At 41.3% G+C, this 13,367-nt stretch overlaps 1 protein-coding gene across 1 annotated transcript in view; it reads left to right on the forward strand.

The window, feature by feature from the left end:
* The first annotated feature begins 12,257 nt into the window (after window positions 1–12,257).
* Window positions 12,258–13,367, forward strand: part of pdcd6 (programmed cell death 6) — a 141,322-nt gene continuing 140,212 nt past the window's right edge. Inside the window, exon 1 of the mRNA XM_039753302.1 lies at window positions 12,258–12,568. Coding sequence (XP_039609236.1) covers window positions 12,495–12,568 — 74 coding nt within the window. The 5' untranslated portion in view covers window positions 12,258–12,494. The remainder of the gene's footprint in view (window positions 12,569–13,367) is intronic.

Below are 13,367 nucleotides of genomic sequence, written 5' to 3' on the forward strand. Positions count from 1 at the left end.
CCATCCCCACCATATACGGTGTTGACACTGCACTGCTTCCCTTTCCTGAGATGCCGGACGGTGGACCAGAATCTCCTTGAAGCCGTCCGAAAGTCGTTCTCCATGGCCTCTCCAAACTCCTCCCATGCCCGAGTTTTTGCCTCAGCAACAACTAAAGCCGCATTCTGCTTGGCCTGCGGTACCTATCAGCTGCCTCCAGAGACCCACAGGACAAAAAGGTCCTATAGGACTCCTTCTTCAGCTTGACGGCATCCCTCACCGCCGGTGTCCACCAACGGGTTTGGGGATTGCCGCCGTGACAGGCACCGACCACCTTACGGCCACAGCTCAACAATAAAGGCACGGAACATGGCCCATTCGGACTCAATGTCCCCCACCTCCCTCGAGAAGTTTTGCCAAAGGTGGGAGTTGAAGCTACTTCTGACAGGGGACTCTGCCAGCCGTTCCCAGCAGACCCTCACAACACGTTTGGGCCTACCAGGTCTGACTGGCATCTTCCCCCACCATCGAAGCCAACTCACCACCAGGTGGTGATCAGTTGACAGCTCCGCCCCTCTCTTCACCCGAAGTGTCCAAGACATATGGCGCAAGTCCGGCGACACAACCACAAAGTCGATCATCGACCTGAGGCCTAGGGTGTCCTGGTGCCAAGTGCACATATGAACACCCTTATGCTTGAACATGGTGTTCGTTATGGACAATCCGTGGTGAGCACAGAAGTCCAATAACAAAACACCGCTCGGGTTCAGATCGGGGGGGCCATTCCTCCCAATCACGCCCTTCCAGGTCTCACTGTCATTGCCCGTGGGCATTGAAGTCTCCCAGCAAAACGAGGGAATCCCAGAAGGTATGCCCTCTAGCACCCCCTCCAGAGACTCCAAAAAGGGTGGATACTCCAAACTGCTGTTCGGCGCATATGCATGAACAACAGTCAGGACCCTTCCCCACCCAAAGGCGAGGGAGGCCACCCTCTCGTCCACCGGGGTAAACCCCAACGCACAGGCTCCGTCGGGGGGCAATAAGTATGCCCACACCTGCTCGGTGCCTCTCACCGGGGGCAACTCCAGAGTGGTAGAGAGTCCAGCCCCTCTCAAGGAGATTGGTTCCAGAGTCCAAGCTGTGCGTCGAGGTGAGTCTGACTATATCTAGCCGGAACCTCTCAACCTCGCGCACTAGCTCAGGCTCCTTCCCCTTCAGAGAGGTGACATTCCACGTCCCAAGAGCCAGTTTCTGTAGCCAAGGATCAGACCGCCAAGGTCCGCCGCCGGCCACCACCCAACTCACACTGCACCTGACCTCCTTGGCCCCTCCCATAGGTGGTGAGCCCATGGAAAGGAGGACCCACGTTACCTCTTCGGGCTGTGCCCGGCCGAGCCCCATGGGTGCAGGCCTGGCCACCAGGCGCTCGCCATCGTGCCCCACCCCCAGGCCTGGCTCCAGAGGGAAATTATTAAGCCAATTTGTATACAATAAAATTGTTTATTTTTGTCATTGAGTGTATCATTTCACTGTTAAAAGAAAGACCAGACTGCCAGGTACAGTCTTACTATTTTGACTTTCAGACATTGGGCAAGATTTCGTCTCAATAATAATAATAATAATAATAATAATACATTTAATTTAATATGTGCCTTTCTTAGCACTCAAGGTCACCTTACAATAAAATTAAACAACATTAGTAAAATTAAGACAAGGGAATAATAAATCAAAAAGCAATAATTAGCAAATAAACAAAGATAACTGGCAGTAACAGTGCAAAATTCACAATTGGTATGCCAGTTTGAAAAGTTAAGTTTTGAGGGTAGTTTTAAAATGAGTTATTGAATCGAACTGATGTATATGAGAGAGAAGAGAATTCCCGAGTTGAGGAGCACTATGAGAGACGCTTGAGCTCCCATAGCACAGAGTTTGATGTGTGGTACAGAAAGTACAGCTGCAGATGAGAATCTGAGTGAGCGAGAGAAGTGTCAGTCTGTAGGAGATCAGTGAGGTTGTGGAGAGATTTAAATGTTCAGAGAAGTATTTAGTATTGTATTCTGTAGTTAACAGGGAGCCAGTGAAGTTGAGAGAGAATGGGTGTATTATGTTCAGTGGATTTAGAGCAGCAGGTTATAATCCTGGCAGCAGAATTTTGAATAAATTGTAAGCAATGGATACGTTTTTGTGGGATGACAGATAGAATAGCATTACAGTAATCTATACATGAGGTGACTCGGGCATTAACCAATACTTTAGTACTGTGTTGCATAAGAACAGGACGAAGTCTAGAAATGTTTCGGAGGTGGAAGAAGGCAGTCCGAGAAATGTTACTTATATGGGAGGAATTATTTAATAATAATAATAATAATAATAATAATAATAATAATAATTGCCTTTATTAGTGTATAAATGGATATAAATAATTTAATTTAAATGGTTCGCCAAAATCTGTTGTATATAAACTATACTGTTTTAAACATGGGCGGCACGGTGGCGCAGTGGGACCAGGGTTCGCTTCCCGGGTCCTCCCTGTGTGGAGTTTGTATATTCTCCCCGTGTCTGTGTGGGTTTGCTCCGGTTTCCTCCCACAGTCCAAAGACATGCTGGTTAGGGGTGTCGCTACCCAATCTGCGGTGTCTACCCGATTTGCGCGCGCATGCGCAGAGCTTTACTATTACGACCCTGTCCGATCTGCGTTTTTTTACTTTGCGACATGAGTCCCCATCCGATTTGTCTCGCGCATGCGCTCTCTGCTTAATTAAAATTCATTTCACGACGCTGCCCGATTTGTTCTGCGCATGTCGAATGTTTTATGACACACGTCACTCGTCAGGTTTGACTTGTACTTTCGAGTAATTTTTGTGTTGTCGTTTAACTCCGTCTGTAAGTGGACTTGTTACTGGAAAAGATGGCAACTTTTGAATTTTATAACGTCATGGAAGATGTGTCACCTGAAAAATTTAACTCAAGTCGAATGAAGAGGAAGCAAAATGAAATGCAACGTGTGTCTGTGAACTTTATAATGGCCATCTACAGCTTTTTGTAAGTACATCACTTTTAGTTAAATCACTTCGTAATCTCGTGGTTTAATCGTAAAAATCACAGCATTTTCCTTGTTTGGGTTAATGGATTAATAGATGTATGTCATTTATTTCGTAACACTCTATTAGCATTTGGTGATGTGTTTCTTTTAACATTTGTCCACATTTTTTATATTAAAGAGCGAACAGCGTGCTAATAATTAAGCAAAACAACGTAATCGAGGTGTCGAATGAGGAATAGAATTAGGAGTGCAGGACTGACACTCGACCGGTGTAAAGTGTGCCCTCCAAAGCCATCTTTTTTTTATTATGTTGATATCAGATTACATCAATGCAATAGTTTTTCCATAATAAAGTTAACAAATTATAATGATGAAGGCTATATTACATACAAGAGTAGCAACAACTAAGTTATTACAAGAAAGCAGGATGCGGATAATTGCATTACAAATTGTTAATGGATTTCTTTAACCTTATTTAGTAGAAAAAAATTCCATGGTTGAAAACAGGCAATTTTAAAATTTATATTCAAAGCCATCAGAGAAGTGTGGTGTGCGTCTGATGTGGCATAATGACAGGGTGGGCACCTGCTGTTGTCATGTGTTATAAGCTTATAGAAGTACACATACATACATTTAACTGAATATAATGGAGGAGCCTTGCTCCTTAGAGATAACTTCTATATATATAATTCATTAAGGCAAAGACAACCATGGAAAGCACGCCGGAAGGGGCGTGGATTCACTAAGCCGGCGACAAGTGAGACACCTATGGCGCACGCAGGAAAGAGCCACGCCCACCAACTCCAAGCCCATTGGATATGATGACTCGCAGGGCCACGCCCACCAACTCGGACGCGACGGCACAGAAAAAATGGCGTCATTTTTATTCGTCTGTCGTAGAGGCCACATGCAGTGCAGGTCAGGTTAATGTCATGTGCATGTCATGTACCTCCGAGCTACGTTGACTGTTCATAGAGGCATGTTTCTCGCGGAGGTGAATGGCCATATGCAGCGTGTGAAACGGTTTGCGAAAAGTATCCCATGGGATCCTTAAAAAAATCCTTTACAACTGAGGTTAAAACACAATGAAGTAAGCAGTCTTTAAAAACCGAATTTTCGTTACGACGCATGACAGCGTGCACCATAACAAACTGTTTTACACGCTACATACAGCAATTCACATCCGCGACAAACATGCGTCTTCTTAGGTGCTCCTGCACTTTGTTCACACCCCCACCAGCTACTACCGGGGTCAAGTGTCTTGGTGGATTATATATACAAAGGCAGTCAAAACCGCACAGAGCAGTGAAAACTCTAGAGTTCCATCTTTTCATTTACTTTCTGTTGTATCCTCAAACCCTCCCTTTTTCCCTTTTTAGACAACTGTGTCTTTCCAGAAGTGTTCAACCATCAATAAATAATTATGCGGCGTTTGTTATGCCGCGGGTTCACTATTGTGTTGTATTTTGCTCTCTCCAGAGTTCCATCTTTTCATTCGCTTACTGTTGTATTCTCATACCAACCCGTTTTAAAAGACAACCATGTCTTTCCAGTGTTTAGCATTTAATAAATAATTATGCATGACATTGAGCGTGTATCTACCCGGCGTGGGTAAGCCATTGAACCCCATTCGGGCTGCAAACCGTGGAATTCCCACTAAGTGCGACTCATACGCTCCCACTGCTTATGTCCCAACCTTTTGTACACACCACCCTCCCACCTCGTTACTACCGTGGCCGGGTGTCTTAGTGGATTATATATAGAAAAGCAGCCAGATACGCACAAAGCAATGAAAAGTCTACGTCAGTCACACGTACATCTGGGGCCTCATGTATAACGCCGTGCGTAGAACTCGCACTATAAAATGGCGTAAGCACAAAAGCCAAAATGTGCTTACGCACAGAAAAATCCAGGTGCAGGATTCTGTGCGTACTCCAACTGCCATGTTCTTCCGCTACATAAATCCCGATCAGCGTGAAAAGTAACGCTCGAGCACTCGCTTTATGTAATGCCCCAACTCCTCCCAGAATTACGCCTCTTTGAATATGCAAATCAATATAAATCACCCTTAAATTCAGCCTTCTGTGAAAAGACAATGGGAAAAGCACGGGGGAAAATATAAGGATTTCAGCGAATACCAATTGGAGGCAAAGGAAAAACATACTATTTGTTGATTTAAACAGCGGAATAAACAACAAAAGGAAGTTGATCGAGTGACATAGTGTGTTGGAGAAACTTGAAAGCTCACGTTCACAAAATCGCACAGTGCCGGAAATAAAAAAGAAGTCACATATCAAAGTCGCCGTGAAAAGCCGAGTTGTAGCCCACTGTCTGAGTGTCATATGAAAGCTTATTAGGGTACAGAGAAAAAAAGGCACACAGTGGGGAAAAAAGCATGAAATGTCTACTTCAATCTCGACATTTCCACTTTAATCACGTAGTTTATTTTGTCATTAAAGTAGAACATCATAAACTTCATCTTAAAATTGTTTAATTAACCAGTTTCTCAAATCACATCGTAATTAAAGTAGCACGTTAAATGCTTTGTTTTGTATTTGATCTTCTTTGTGCTCTACAGTATGTGTGTGAATCACTACATGCTTCTTAAACCGGCTCTCTTCCTCCAACTGGACACAGAATCCATTACATCCGTGATATTACAGCTCTCTGAATAACTAAAATACTGAGATGTATACGTGATATCATTTTCATGATGATAGGAGTTAAAGCACGTTATTAAACATGTGTTTCACTTCGATGAAATAATTTATTGCAGCAGTACTCAGGGGCTCTAGGCTTGTGGTGGCACTGGGCAGAGGAAGAATCGGTGGCTCCTTCACCCGCCAATGTCAGTAAGGTAGCTTATGCGCGGTGGATGGCCACGTCCGTTGCAGACACTGCATAGCCGCCTCATGCTTATGACACAAGCATTTAACTTTTGCCGAAATTTGTCGCTGTGTTTTTAGCTGCGTTGTTATTTTCTCTTTCTGTTTTATATTCAATATATATTGGCGTAGCCGTCACTGCAGTCAGTGCTTTTCTTTCCCCAAGTAACCGATTGCCACACAATCAGCTCTGTAATGGAACTTAAGCCATCTGTAAGCTTAGCACCGATTCCTCAAAACATTTAAGGAACATTGAAATATCTTCGTAGTACATGTTTAATTATTCTATCCTGAACGACACTCCCAGTGAAGAATATAGATTATTTAAATAAAGTTTAAAGTTTTATCTGTATAATTTAATAAACATATTTTGCTGCATCTTAAAAATAATATCGTCATCATATATAAATACGCGCTTTATAAAGTGCCGCAGGTTGTGCAATATTATAACTGTAATGCAAGTTTACAGTGTGGTACTTGTACTTATAAGTACAAACAGTTCTACAAGCGGCAATTGATTGAGTGCGTTTATAGTTCTTGGGATGAAACTGTTTCTGAACCGCGAGGACCGTACAGGAAAGGCTTTGAAACGTTTTGCTGTGACTAAGGCAGCATGTGCTTAATGCTATATATCAATAATTCTCTTTCCGATCAGCTGCTGCTGTGATTCACACTCAGATACAGTGATATAAATACTCCGAGTGGTGCAGTGAGAGTAATATGGAAAAAGATGATCCGCTGTCGCAACTCCTAACGGGAGGAGCTGAAAGAAGAAGAAAAAGAAGAAGAAGGAGAAGTGAGAGTAACAACACTAAAGAAGTTATGGTATTTGAAATACTATGGCTGTTCCCTGGACTATTATATTGTTACAAGTTAATTACAATCAGATGCGTTACACTAATAAACAATATGCGGTTAGTTTCAGTGTATTTATAAAGCCACGTCAGGAAAATAAGGTGTAACCACACAGGAACAGTAGCACTGCTTTGACGCTGGGTGCCGGCAGTCTGCAAAACCGAGAGGAGAACTTGCGTACGACAAGGCATGAGGTACTGTGGAAAAGTGCGTGGCTTTACGCCAAGTGTAGCTTTTATACATCGCGATTTGAATGTGGAAAAGTTCTTACGCAACATTTCTGTGCGTACGCACCATTTATACATGAGGCCCCTGGACTGTATAAAGACGACGACTAAAGTGACGAGTTGGAGGTCACTTTAAGATTTCCAGTTCGAGATGATGAGCAGTTCATGTTAGATTTGCTATTTCTACAGGTAAGACTACTGAGGCTTCCAGTTTCAAAAGTAATTTGTGCACAATTCCTGCAAAGCCTCCCCATATTTATTACTTGATTGGTAATATTTTGCTGCCTTGAATACTGTACTACAGTGGTGTGAAAAACTATTTGCCCCCTTCCTGATTTCTTATTCTTTTGCATGTTTGTCACACAAAATGTTTCTGATCATCAAACACATTTAACCATTAGTCAAATATAACACAAGTAAACAACACAAAATGCAGTTTTTAAATGATGGTTTTTATTATTTAGGGAGAAAAAAAATCCAAACCTACATGGCCCTGTGTGAAAAGTAATTGCCCCCTTGTTAAAAAATAACCTAACTGTGGTGTATCACACCTGAGTTCAATTTCTGTAGCCATTTTTTTACAGTGCATTTTCATTAAGCACTGTAGCCTGATTACTGCCTCACCTGTTTCAATCAAGAAATCACTTAAATAGGAGCTGCCTGACACAGAGAAGTAGACCAAAAGCACCTCAAAAGCTAGACATCATGCCAAGATCCAAAGAAATTCAGGAACAAATGAGAACAGAAGTAATTGAGATCTATCAGTCTGGTAAAGGTTATAAAGCCATTTCTAAAGCCTTGGGACTCCAGCGAACCACAGTGAGAGCCATTATCCACAAATGGCAAAAACATGGAACAGTGGTGAACCTTCCCAGGAGTGGCCGGCCGACCAAAATTACCCCAAGGCGCAGAGGCGACTCATCCGAGAGGTCACAAAAGACCCCAGGACAACGTCTAAAGAACTGCAGGCCTCACTTGCCTCAATTAAGGTCAGTGTTCACGACTCCACCATAAGAAAGAGACTGGGCAAAAATGGCCTGCATGGCAGATTTCCAAGACGCAAACCACTGTTAAGCAAAAGAACATTAGGGCTCGTCTCAATTTTGCTAAGAAACATCTCAATGATTGCCAAGACTTTTGGGAAAATACCTTGTGGACTGATGAAACAAAAGTTGACCTTTTTGGAAGGCAAATGTCCCGTTACATCTGGTGTAAAAGGAACACAGCATTTCAGAAAAAGAACATCATACCAACAGTAAAATATGGTGGTGGTAGTGTGATGGTCTGGGGTTGTTTTGCTGCTTCAGGACCTGGAAGGCTTGCTGTGATAGATGGAACCATGAATTCTACTGTCTACCAAAAATCCTGAAGGAGAATGTCCGGCCATCTGTTCGTCAACTCAAGTTGAAGTGATCTTGGGTGCTGCAACAGGACAATGACCCAAAACACACCAGCAAATCCACCTCTGAATGGCTGAAGAAAAACAAAATGAAGACTTTGGAGTGACCTAGTCAAAGTCCTGACCTGAATCCAATTGAGATGCTATGGCATGACCTTAAAAAGGTGGTTCATGCTAGAAAACCCTCAAATAAAGCTGAATTCCAACAATTCTGCAAAGATGAGTGGGCCCAGATAATCAATCAAGGCATGAGCTGGGAGAAGTTTGTGCACGTTCTAAGTCGGTGGGGGGATGGAATAGCCGGCTGCTTGCAGCCTGATTTTTATCAGCACATTTAGATGACAAAAGACGCTGGTGGAGAGCTGTGAACGATTTTAAGAAGCGATTTAAGGTCGGACGGAATTACGAGTTTTTTCGTAGGCTCTGGTAATTCTAGTGTTAAGAATAATATTATTAGTTGGACTTTACTCTAAGCAGACCTTGATCTATTGTGATGGTTTACTTTGGTAATAATTAACCTACAGGTGAACCAAGAAAGGAGGCAGAATAAGAAGTAAGAGTACACTTTATTAATGTTTGAACTCCTTGAGTGAATATCTACTGTGTTTATGTTTTTAACAGTTACAGTGAAGTAGAAGAGTCTGGTCGTGTTATGGGGCAGCAGTTAAAGAAGAAGGATGGAGAGATGTGTGCCATGTTGAAGTAGTAGATAGTAGTAGATGCCCCTCCTGCCCGGCACTTCTAGAATCCTCCATCTCAATCTCTGGTCTGATCTGCTGTGCCTTTGCCAAGTGATCATGTCTCGGTCTCATTACACTGGCTGTCTGTCTCACTTAGAATTGATTTTAAGATTCTATTAAATAATTAGAAGGCTTTGAGTATTTTAGACCCTGCCTGTTTTTTCGAGTGTCTGCTCCCAACATTTCTTTTCTCAAACATTACTTTGCTTTTTATTCCAAAATCAACCATAAAAACCAGCAGCTTTCTGTACTTGTACAACAAAATCTGGAGTGCTTTGCCAATAGAGAAGTGCCAGGCTACAAATGTCAAGCATTTCGAAAAACTTCAGTAAGCCCACTTTTCTAATTTGGCTTTTTCTTAGTTACTTGCATTGGCTGTAATAGATTAGAAATGGTACTGTGTACACTTTGTAAGCTCTGTACTGGGCACTAACCTCTGCTGTTTTTCTCTGTTGTTTTTGTCCAGTTTATTGCAATGGTGCCCCCCTACGTCTCCACCGTCTGTTACATCAACTCCAACTGCCTGTGACAGAAGAAAAGTTCACAAGACGTCCTGAAATAGAATTGTGATTGGACTGAGAGGGCCACAATCATGTATGCTGGGATGTGCAGAGGGGGCTGTGCGGGCTTTGGCTTGGGATCCCCAGAGGTTTATTATCTCCAGTGTCCTTGAAGGCTGCAAGTTTGTCTTTGTCCCCGGCCATTTGACCAGGCAGTGTATTTATTACAAAGGACAAGGACCCCTCCATTTGCTTCTCATTTACTTTTATAATGCCTTCAGTTTTCTTTGTAACTGTATATTTTTGTGGAGCAATTTGAGCTACACTTGTAAGCAAAGGTGATGTAAAAATATTATTAGTGAACAAATATTAAAGGACAGAGCAGGAAAAATGTCAGTTTAATTGGAACAGAATTATTATGGAATATTGCTGGATAAGAACTCTGACTCTGAGTAGCATCTTGTTAACAAAGCTAAAATAGCATTTTTCCTTTTTTGACAAATTTAATGATTCACTTTTATTGTGTTCAAAACCTTGGCTAACATTATTTTAAATACTAAGGTAAAAATCTGTAAATATATTTGTGTTCTCCTTCCTTATGAGGAATGAACTGGCTCTGTGTCAATATGGGTGAATAAAATCACTGACATGAGATGAGGAGTCTGCCCACAAACAGCGCTGTGTTATGTTGATTAAACTTCTAAGAAAGAATATCACTGCCCTCCGTTCACATGTTGTTCATCATAAACTGAACTACTTCATGCTGTTTAAATTCTGCTCAGTTAGCGGAGAATATTTTATTTTACAGCTGTTAAATATAGTTTAATTTTATTTTATTAATAGGTAAGTTGGTTTCTCAGCGAGTTTTACAGAGACGCCTTGAAATAAAATTAAAAACACATCACTAAGAACAAACATATTACAAATATGAACTACATCAACAAGCACTTACTGTAAAAAAATAGATCAAATAGATTGATTCAAGTGATAACAGCGCACTTCCTTAATTTAAGTCTGTGGATATAAAGTTAAACTTCTCTGTAAGATTAATAGCCATTGGAATAAATGAGGATTTGAACCGGTGGCTTTATGCTCTTCCTTTCTTCAGCATCTGACCTGACTGCAGAACTGAGAACGAATTAAAGAATTTTAACAAGTGGACAGTCACAGTTAACACTAAGGACAGGGACAGTCAGCACAATGCCATGCAACACAGTGTTAATTCTTTTCTTTTTTTGAAAAAGGACCATATATTTCTATAAAACTGGTTGGATACATTAGGTTTTGTAAACCTGATGCCTTAAGACAAATGGCAATTTTATTAATAATAATTGATGTCTAAAGATACTTTTAAACAAACACAATTTGCACGTAAGAGGGAAATTGCAACAAAAGATCAAAAGGAAACTTTATATGATTTATTACGTGAGTGGGAAAATAAAAACACTACATGCTTTATATAACATATATATATATATATATATATATATATATATATATATATATATATATTAGTACCTGCCAAATAATACAGAGTACACAGCGTGTAGTTCACCCTAATTGGGGCTAAAAAGCTGTGCACCCCTAAGCTTCCTCTTACGGCGATTAAACATTGGACATCAACGTTACGCCACAAAGGAAGCTTCGTTTATTTTGTAGGATGAATATTTTCATTATGGTCAACTAATGTGGAACTAAAATGAATAAACCGTAATGTTAAATTATGCTGCATTCACAGTTTAGATCGGGTCGTGCTGTAAAGTGATTTTTTTGGTTTTTGTTTTTAATGTTTTTTCATTAAGCGCATGCGGTGTGTGTCAGTACCTGGTTCCCGTTGCCGGCCCGATCTGCATGCGCGTGCGTATTGAAAGGCTACGTCATCACACACTTTACGGTGCTGCCCAATCAGTTTAACGCATGCGTGAACGCTTTACGGCATGTTAGGCTTTCAGTACGCCTGCGCGCGCAAATCGGGTAGGCACGCAGATCGGGTAGCGACAAGGGGTATTGGCGATTGTAAATTGTCCCTTGTGTGTGATCTGCCTGGAGTTTGTTTCCTGACTTACGCTCTGTGTTGGCTGGGATTGGCTCTAGCAGATCCCCGTGACGCTGTAGTTAGGGCATAGCGGATTGGACAATGGATGGATGTTTTAAACGTTATTATTTTTTCATCAGAAAACCCGGTTTCCACGTCTACCTGTATTAGTTTAAATAGCACTTTTGCCACTCTTAATATGGCGGACACGCTGACGTATCGTGTCGACTGGGCAAAACAGTGAACGCGGCGTCCTATCTATATATGTCTATGGGCGGAGGAGCCAGAGACCACTCTGGTAGGTGGTGTGATGCAGAAACAAATGATGAACTGGGTGTATTACATAACTGTTTTAAAAACGGGAAGCTGAGAATGAATAATCAGCGAGTAAAACATTTAAACCAAATGTGTTTGTTCCTTTGATGTACTAAACATTTATAACACAAACAACGTCTTAGAATGACGTACTTTTTTAACTCCGCTTTTGGAATGTGGCGTTTCCTGGGGTGGAGTCATGTACCTGTCAATCACTTGAAGCCGTGATTCAGTGCTAAGCGATTCACTTCATCAGGCTCCCCCTCCACGTGCTTCAAAGCTGTAGTAGTTTTGAAATCCTGCGCACTGCAGACGTATCCTTCGTTACAGACGAGTTGCTGCGTTGGTTGTATTGGTAATTTTTGGGCGGGGTTCCGTTGCTGTGTCAAAGGGTAGCTGTAAAAACTTTTACAAACCCGGAGGAGGAAATGATTTCTTAGTAGCTATAGTTTTGTTCAGTGTTGCGAAGAACGCTTGCAGAAGAAGCGTCTTTTTTGGATTTTTCATAGTGAAATAATGGCCTATACTTATAGGGCTCCACAGTTTAACGCACCAGTCGATCAGAGTTTTCTTTGGAACGTTTTTCAGAGGTGAGTAAATGTAGAAAATAAACGATAATGTAAATGTATAATTGTGTAACATAAACGATCATTGAAATTGCTGGTATGTTGAGAGTATTTATACTTGTATAGTATACAGACATACTGTATAATATATGTGTGTATATAGTATATATTATATATGTGTGTGTTACGAAATAAATGCATACATCATTAGATTCACACGAACGAGTAGTACGGTTTCAAAATAATGATTAGCATGCCTGAATTACAGAAACGTTGGCTCTCCAAAAACAATATCACAAAATCCGAAATAGTAAGGCTCCTTCTGCATCCAAATCTTCAACACAAGGAACGATGAAAGGAACAAAAAACGTTATCGCATGAAGAAAAAAAACACGGAGTTACGCGGCTGAAGTAATTTCAGGACAGCTTACTTCGTGGCATTAGTAACTACGAGAATTGCATCAGTAAGACATTTTAAAGTTGTAAACAGTTTGTTTATTTGAAGCAAATACTTGGTGTGCTTTATGTGGAAATAATCACAACAGGGTGGGGGTGGAGAATATGTCCAGATATATTTTAAAAGGTTAAGCAATATTTTCTTACCTCAGCGCGGTTGTATTTGTCACACTAAATGGTAAACCGCATACAGTACGTGTATACAGTACATAATGACGTACTGTAGTACTCACAATGTACGATTGTTTGACGGCCTTCGTCAGCACAGTCTGTCTATTAAGACTTTAATTGGATGTCTGCCACACCACTGCACATTTTTCATCAGGAGACTTTCTCAACAAACAGGAGGAAAATGTTAGCCTACTCT

Source organism: Polypterus senegalus, chromosome 5, assembly GCF_016835505.1.
Source record: "Polypterus senegalus isolate Bchr_013 chromosome 5, ASM1683550v1, whole genome shotgun sequence".
In the NCBI taxonomy this organism is placed as follows: Eukaryota; Metazoa; Chordata; class Cladistia; order Polypteriformes; family Polypteridae; genus Polypterus; species Polypterus senegalus.